General features: G+C 36.5%; 2 protein-coding genes across 2 annotated transcripts; both read left to right on the forward strand.

Moving 5' to 3' along the window:
* The first annotated feature begins 1,387 nt into the window (after positions 1 to 1,387).
* Positions 1,388 to 4,346, forward strand: LOC100782677 (pentatricopeptide repeat-containing protein At3g29230). The gene has a single exon (XM_041018386.1). The coding sequence runs from the start codon at positions 1,716 to 1,718 to the stop codon at positions 3,528 to 3,530; it is 1,815 nt and encodes a 604-aa protein (XP_040874320.1). The 5' UTR covers positions 1,388 to 1,715; the 3' UTR covers positions 3,531 to 4,346.
* Positions 4,347 to 6,276: 1,930 nt separating this feature from the next.
* On the forward strand, positions 6,277 to 7,823 carry LOC100783218 (UPF0301 protein BF2109). Its single transcript, XM_014779223.3, has 2 exons — positions 6,277 to 6,549; positions 6,892 to 7,823. The coding sequence occupies exons 1-2, from the start codon at positions 6,402 to 6,404 to the stop codon at positions 7,647 to 7,649; spliced, it is 906 nt and encodes a 301-aa protein (XP_014634709.1). The 5' UTR covers positions 6,277 to 6,401; the 3' UTR covers positions 7,650 to 7,823.
* Positions 7,824 to 7,930: the final 107 nt, after the last annotated feature.

Consider the following 7,930-nt stretch of genomic DNA (forward strand, 5'->3'; position numbering starts at 1 on the left):
ATTTTGAAAGCTTTAAAATGACCTTATTTATTACAAGATATGTTAATCATTTCTATAAGCTTATCATTTTCAATTTTTGGACACAATTTTTAACCTTTTTGATTTATTTAAGACATGAATCTTGTTCCATTATATTCACTTATATGAAAACTATGAAAACCAACTAATGTTTGAAACAAAAAGAATAATAAATATGGTGAAAATCATGTGAAAAGTGAGTGTCATGAGCAATTAGAAAAAATAAAATTAGATATTTTAGTTATCTAGTTGCTAACATGACTCATTTTTATACAAATTTTACACATGTATCTTTTTGCTCTCAAAGTTAGTTTGTTCTAATAGTTTTCATGTAAGTGAATATAATGAGATAAGTTTCACATCCTAAATCAATAAAAATATTTTCAAGGTCGTGTCTGAAAATAAAAAAAACAATAAGTTTTTTGAAATGGTTAATGTGTCATTAGTAAAATAAATAGGTGACCATTTAAAAACTTTTAAAAATTAGAAAACCAATTTAAAATCAAGAAAATAATTTAAGGGACAATTCTTACATTTTAGCTTAAAAAACTTTTAAAAATAGAATGACACGTTACATACATGCACACTTATCCGTGAGAGTGTTGACAAAATACTTTATTAGTCACTTCATAAATAAAAATTATCAACAAAGATTTGATAGCTAATAAGGAAATTGCTAAAATATAAGAATGACCCATTAATTTAGTTTTTATTTCTAAATTACTTCTCTAATTTTGAAAATTTGATAGCTAATAAGGAAATTGCTAAAATATAAGAATGACCCATTAATTTAGTTTTTATTTCTAAATTACTTCTCTAATTTTGAAAGTTCTAAACTAACCCTCTTATTTAGTAAAAGACATGCTAATGATTTCCAAAAGCTTAAATCAGTTTTAATTTTTGAACACAATTTTCAATCTTTTTTTATTAATTTGAAACCAAAAACTTTTTTCATTATATTTAATTATACTAAAACTATGAAAACCAACTAATGTTTGAAAAAAAAGAACAATAAACATGATAAAAATAGTGTGAAAATTAAATCTCATGAGTAATAAAAAATATGAAATTATATTTTTTTTAGTTTTTTAGTTCCTAATAAGATTTGCTTTTAAGATAATTTCCATCATGTTTATGTTTCTTTTTTCTCTAAAAATTAATTTATTTGGATAATTTTCATGTAAATGAATATAATAAAACAAGTTTAACATCTTAAATTAATAAAAAAATTATTTTAATGTGCTAAACTCAAGAATGATAAGTTTTTATAAATGACTAATGTGTCATTAATAAAATAAACAAAAAATCATTTCAAAACTTTTAAAAAACAGGAAACCAATTAAAAAACAAAAAAATAAGTTAACCGACAATCCTTATATATTGACCTTAAAAAAACTCTTAAAAGTAAAATTACACATGAGATACATATCACTTACACTTGAAATTAATGATAAAAAATTTCATTAAAAAACTGTTATAATTCAGTATGTTCGTAAAAGACTACATCTTATGCTAGTCCACATTGTATTCAATTATTTCTTTTACTACACGAAATAATATAAGTTTCTTATTCTCAATAAAAGTAAAAATAAAAAAAAAGAAAAGAAAAATGTGTTGGTATTCCTTTTCAAACTGTAATGTAAGGATAGCGTCGTCGTCTAGTGAAGCCGTTTGCTATGCAGTGTGTGTGAGTGGCGATGCAAATGCAAGTTCCGGTGGGAGGGCGAGTCCCCACATGGTTCTCTCGGCAAAGACTCCTCGAAGAGAAGCTGTGCGACCTTCACAAGTGCAGCAATTTGGACTCTGTGAACCAAATCCACGCTCAAGTCCTCAAAGCCAATCTCCACCAAGACCTCTTCGTCGCTCCCAAACTCATCGCCGCCTTCTCCCTCTGCCGCCACCTCGCCTCCGCCGTCAACGTCTTCAACCACGTCCCCCACCCCAACGTCCACCTCTACAACTCCATCATCAGAGCCCACGCCCACAACACTTCCCACCCTTCTCTCCCCTTCAACGCTTTCTTCCAAATGCAGAAAAATGGACTCTTTCCTGATAATTTCACGTACCCTTTTCTCCTTAAGGCCTGCACTGGCCCCTCCTCACTTCCTTTGGTCCGAATGATTCATGCCCATGTCGAAAAATTTGGTTTTTATGGGGATATCTTTGTGCCCAATTCGCTTATTGACTCCTACTCCAGGTGTGGCAGTGCCGGGCTTGATGGGGCCATGAGCTTGTTTTTGGCCATGAAGGAGCGGGATGTGGTCACTTGGAACTCCATGATTGGTGGGTTGGTCAGATGTGGTGAGTTGGAGGGTGCTTGTAAGCTGTTTGATGAAATGCCTGAGAGGGATATGGTTAGTTGGAACACCATGTTGGATGGGTACGCCAAGGCAGGGGAGATGGACAGGGCGTTTGAGCTGTTTGAGAGAATGCCCCAGAGGAATATCGTTTCGTGGTCGACGATGGTTTGCGGGTATAGCAAGGGTGGTGACATGGATATGGCGAGGGTGTTGTTCGATAGGTGTCCAGCCAAGAATGTGGTGCTTTGGACGACGATAATAGCGGGGTATGCTGAGAAGGGGTTCGTGAGGGAGGCGACGGAGTTGTATGGGAAGATGGAGGAGGCTGGGTTGAGGCCTGATGATGGGTTTTTGATTAGCATTCTGGCGGCGTGTGCTGAGTCTGGAATGCTTGGGTTGGGGAAGAGAATTCATGCTTCTATGAGGAGGTGGAGGTTTAGATGTGGCACTAAGGTGTTGAATGCGTTTATTGATATGTATGCCAAGTGTGGTTGTTTAGATGCGGCCTTTGATGTCTTTAGTGGAATGATGGCGAAGAAAGATGTGGTGTCTTGGAATTCGATGATTCAGGGGTTTGCCATGCATGGACATGGCGAGAAAGCGCTTGAGCTTTTTTCTAGGATGGTACCCGAAGGTTTTGAGCCAGATACATATACATTTGTTGGCCTTTTGTGTGCTTGCACTCATGCTGGCCTTGTTAATGAAGGGCGTAAGTACTTTTATTCGATGGAGAAAGTGTATGGGATTGTTCCTCAAGTTGAGCATTATGGTTGTATGATGGACCTTCTCGGCCGCGGCGGACACCTGAAAGAAGCTTTCACGCTTTTGCGCAGCATGCCTATGGAACCCAATGCCATTATATTGGGTACTCTTTTGAATGCTTGTCGGATGCATAATGATGTAGATTTTGCAAGAGCTGTGTGTGAACAGCTGTTTAAGGTGGAGCCAACAGATCCAGGGAATTACTCCCTTCTGTCAAATATTTATGCTCAAGCAGGAGATTGGATGAATGTTGCCAATGTAAGGTTACAAATGATGAATACAGGAGGTCAAAAGCCTTCTGGGGCCAGTTCCATAGAGGTAGAAGAAGAAGTGCATGAATTTACTGTATTTGATCAGTCGCACCCTAAATCAGATGATATATATAAGATGATTGACAGATTGGTACAGGACCTAAGGCAGGTTGGATATGTTCCGATGATACATCAGTAGAGATAAATGAATATCATTTGATTGCATTAGTATGCACAGCGCAGCTGGAATGATGCTTCAAGGAATGAATATGATTTTTTAGTTGAGCACAGTGCATTGCTGGTTTACTAAAAACAGGTAAACAAATCATTGTATTCATCACTACCACTGGTTTAACAACAAAGTTGTATGCATGGCTCATGGCTGAACCTATGCTTCTGGTGCAAGCATCACAGTATGGATCCCAAAACTCTGCTTTCAGCATGGCGTGATATCTCTTGCATGATTTTGCCTATCACAGTAATTGCTTGGTTGTTACTGAATGAATCTCATTGTTGGTTTAGTGATCCCAACTTGGTCAGAATTTTGCATGTAGTCAGCTGGTTGCTCAATTTTGTGTTTGGAAGTTCTTTTATGGTTTTACCTTTTAAATATGTTGGGGAGATTGAAGGAAAGAACGGAAGAAAGACTATAATATTGATGAGCAATCACGAAACAAAGTTGTGTGCATGGCTGAGCCTATGCTTCTGGTGCAAGCATCATCTGCCTTCCTACTACCGTTGGCCGGAGCTCTTTTGTAAAGTCAAAGAAAGGGAAAATTGTGAAGAGAAAATGCTCTGATTCTTCCTGTCTACTACTTATTGTAAAAATAAGCTACACTTAACATATGTATACTGGGTGGCAATTCCACTCTTGACTGTACCAATATTTCTGTGTGCTGGTTGTTGCCATGGTGCCAATTCAGCCCTTTTTATTAAACTCGAAACATTTACTTGAGCGAGATTATTTTCAGAGCTACTTGCTACCTCTAATCTACACGTCGCTCTACATTTGTCATTTTTTGTTTTTCTCAGTGTTAACTTCTCTCAGCCATGCTTCTTTAGTTTTATCTCTGTTCATTTCTCATGATGACCAAAAGATCTCATGATGACTAATTATGCCAAAGTGAATTGTGCAGGCCTTCATTTTGGATGATGGAATGCAAATGGATACTATGTTTGTTTTTGTTGACGTTGATAATACTTTTCTGCCCTTCATCTTGTTACTCTAGACAGTAAGTACTTGGAAACCTCTTTCTTTTTCTGCAATAAATCTTATTCTATACATTGATTCTTTTTCTTCATTTGTTATACTGTGTACATTCTTTAGCATTTGGTTGCTAATCTGACTTAATGACTTTTGGATTAGGAATTATTTTTCTTTGAGTAGTTCATAAATCTTCCATTCATGAAACTAGGAGGAAATATTGTCCCAGCATGGCAAGCTCAGTAGACTACAGCACATACTGTATAAGTAGAGCATATTCATTCCTCACAATAGAGTATTTATTCTTAGCTAAACAGTCACTGCTGATGAACTGATAGGGAATGACATTGCATGCATAAAGTCTGTTCCATAGATGGTATGTCATTATTCACCAAAATAAAAAAAAATATAGATGGTATGCCATTGGAATCACTTCATGGTAACTATTAGTAATTTCTTTCCATATTCAGAAGATTCTGTTACATCATGTCTGTCCTACTCCTAACAAATTACGTCATAGATGATCTTTGGATCCGTCAATGACATTGCACATTTGACCAAAAAAAAATGAAGGTGAAGGTTAAGGTTAAGCTGAAATTGTATTCTGGCATGCCAAATAGATGAATAGATGATGCATAATGACAGGCATTATTGTTCATTAATTTTTATAATGACATCATATATAATGACATATCATGTATAATGACAGGCATCTTTGCTCTATTAATTTATTCTAATTTGAGTTGTTTTGCATAAGCCAATCCTTCTGTTGAGTAAGCCCCGTGACCCAACAAAGGGGTTCATCTCATGGTAGGCCACATAACTAAATGCAAGCATCATTTCTAAGGATATTGGGACCATAATCATCTACTTATCAGGTAATTGACTTGTTTTGAATGATAAGATAATTAGCAAATCCCTACCCTTGCACAGCATAAGAGTTTCTCATAGGAGGATCTCATCAAAGTGCTCATCAAGTACATCTTTATTGTTTTTGGGCTAACACATAATAACCGCAGAGAAAATTTTATTCGAAGCAAAACTCATTTAAGTAAATTTTTATGTTACAAAAGATTAGTCTCATCACTTTTACTTATGGGAATACTTTATTTTTAGAAGAAAAAAAATAATACATCAAATCACATAAATTATGTAGACTGGGATCTTGACCCACATTTTACCTACCCTTGATCAAGTCCAATCCAAGTTTGAATAAATAGTTTTACCAAAATATCATAAATATTCGTCTTAACTCGTATCATCAACAGAAACTTTCCTATTAATTCATCGACATTGATGTTGTCACATTGGCCCATCCGGTCATTCTTCGATAAGAGGTCAATTCCAGAGTAATCCAACACTAATATGTAATGTTCCTCTCTAGTTTAATGCTGCCTAAGTTCTCTCTCTCTCTTTTTTATCTCTTTTTATCTTTGAATCCCATGTGTACCCTTCTCTATAATGTCGAATATCAACAAGTTGAAAACATTTTCAAAATTGGAAGTTGGTGCAGAAACAAGTTAAGTGGCATAGAATCTGACACATCACCCAAAAAGTTTTTGATCCATCCAATACCCCCAAATAAAGTTCCGTGGAACCCTACGTGTTGGTCATCCCATGTGGCATTTGTCAAAGTTTATCCACTGGCCCATACTTTTGAGACACCCAACTTGGATTAGATGCCTTTGTTTATTTTATTTTATTTTATTTTTAAAAAACAGATGTAGATGTTGTAGAAAACACTATGTGGTGCAGATTAAACCTCATTCCCCATTTATATTCATTCCACCAAAGTCTCGTCTCGTCTCGTCTCGTCACTTCATTTCATTTCATATCTTATCTGAATTTACAAGGAACTCAACTAACATGGAAGCATGCTTTCTCTCCCACAATTCCTTTACCAAAACCACCGATCAACTCATCCCCACAATAAGAAACGGGTCTCTACCACACCATAAGCGATCTTCTCAACATCTTCAGTGTAGAAAAGCTAGAATTCCACTTCCCATATCATGTAAGTTCCTCATATTAAGATCAATATTCATTCATTTTCTAGCACTGAAGTATGAGTAAAAATAGTTCACTTTTACACATCTGATCACAAAAAAATTACCATCTAAGTTGTGGAGGTATACAATATTACTTTAAAAATCATATATAGTGATAGTATTAAGATGTAAACCTAGAATTTTGTATAAACCATCCAAACCTTTCATCGCTGTAATTATACTATAGTGATCTTAGGTTTATGATCAACTTTATTATAGTTATAGACTTATAGTGCATGAAAATTAAGCTTATTTCATAGTCTCAAGATCTAATCCTTTTAATCTTAGAATTTGTGATGTGATCATAGGCTGCCACATGTCATCACCATCACCGTTTGGTGATGATGACAAACCTACCCTAAGTAGTGATTGGCGATCTTTCCGTGCAAAATTGGTGGCAGGAGAACAATTAACAAGGCATGTTGAGGAGGTGAATGATCTAGACACTGTTGTGGATCATCCTCCACTGATCACCATTGGTGACAAATGGGCACACGTAATCCACGAGCCCGAAAATGGGTGCTTACTAATTGCCACCGAAAAGCTTGATGGGGTCCATATTTTCGAACGGACGGTCATCCTTCTCCTATCAACTGGGCCCTTAGGCCCATCAGGGATCATCTTGAATCGTCCATCGTTGATGTCCATCAAGGAGACTAGATCAACGGCTCTGGATGTGGAGGGCACGTTTTCCAATAGTCCCTTGTTCTTTGGGGGGCCCTTGGAGGAAGGGATTTTTTTGTTGAGTCCAAAAGAGGGTAATGGTGGTGATGGGGTGGGGAAGAGTGGGGTGTTTGAGGAAGTGATGAAGGGTTTGTATTATGGGGCAAAGGAAAGTGTTGGTTGTGCTGCTGAAATGGTGAAGAGGAATGCGATTGGGCTTGGGGATTTTAGGTTCTTTGATGGGTATTGTGGGTGGGAGAAGGAGCAATTGAGAGATGAGATAAGGGCTGGGTATTGGACTGTGGCTGCGTGTAGCCCAAGTGTGGTTGGGCTGGGGAGTGTGGGAAGTATTGGGCTTTGGGATGAGGTTCTTGGGCTTATGTCCAGAAGGAAGGTCATGTGAGGTGATATAGAAATAGTTTCCAACAAGAAAGTGAGCTTTGGACCTGTTGTTATAAGGATCTGACAATTTCTAGGCATAAGAAAAGAAACAGAATTGTCTGATTCGGTTGAATTCTTACGTGCTGTAAGCCTTGTAAATTATAATTATTTTCCAAATTGATATGTCTTTGTGTGATTCGTTGTTGTGTTTAATTGTTTGATGACGTTCACTCGAGAGATTTTTGCGTTCTTCACGGTGAAAATATCTGGTCCTAAAAGCAATATATCTGTAATCCATAACTA

Source organism: Glycine max, chromosome 8, assembly GCF_000004515.6.
Source record: "Glycine max cultivar Williams 82 chromosome 8, Glycine_max_v4.0, whole genome shotgun sequence".
In the NCBI taxonomy this organism is placed as follows: domain Eukaryota; kingdom Viridiplantae; phylum Streptophyta; class Magnoliopsida; order Fabales; family Fabaceae; genus Glycine; species Glycine max.

What these genes read in the sequence shown, in the direction of transcription:
- LOC100783218 (XM_014779223.3), top strand. Translation starts at nt 6,402, where the DNA reads ATGGAAGCATGCTTTCTCTCCCACAATTCCTTTACCAAAACCACCGAT. An exon ending in AATTCCACTTCCCATATCAT is followed by an intron (nt 6,550 to 6,891) that starts GTAAGTTCCTCA and finishes ATGTGATCATAG; the next exon opens with GCTGCCACATGTCATCACCA.
- LOC100782677 (XM_041018386.1), top strand. Translation starts at nt 1,716, where the DNA reads ATGCAAATGCAAGTTCCGGTGGGAGGGCGAGTCCCCACATGGTTCTCT.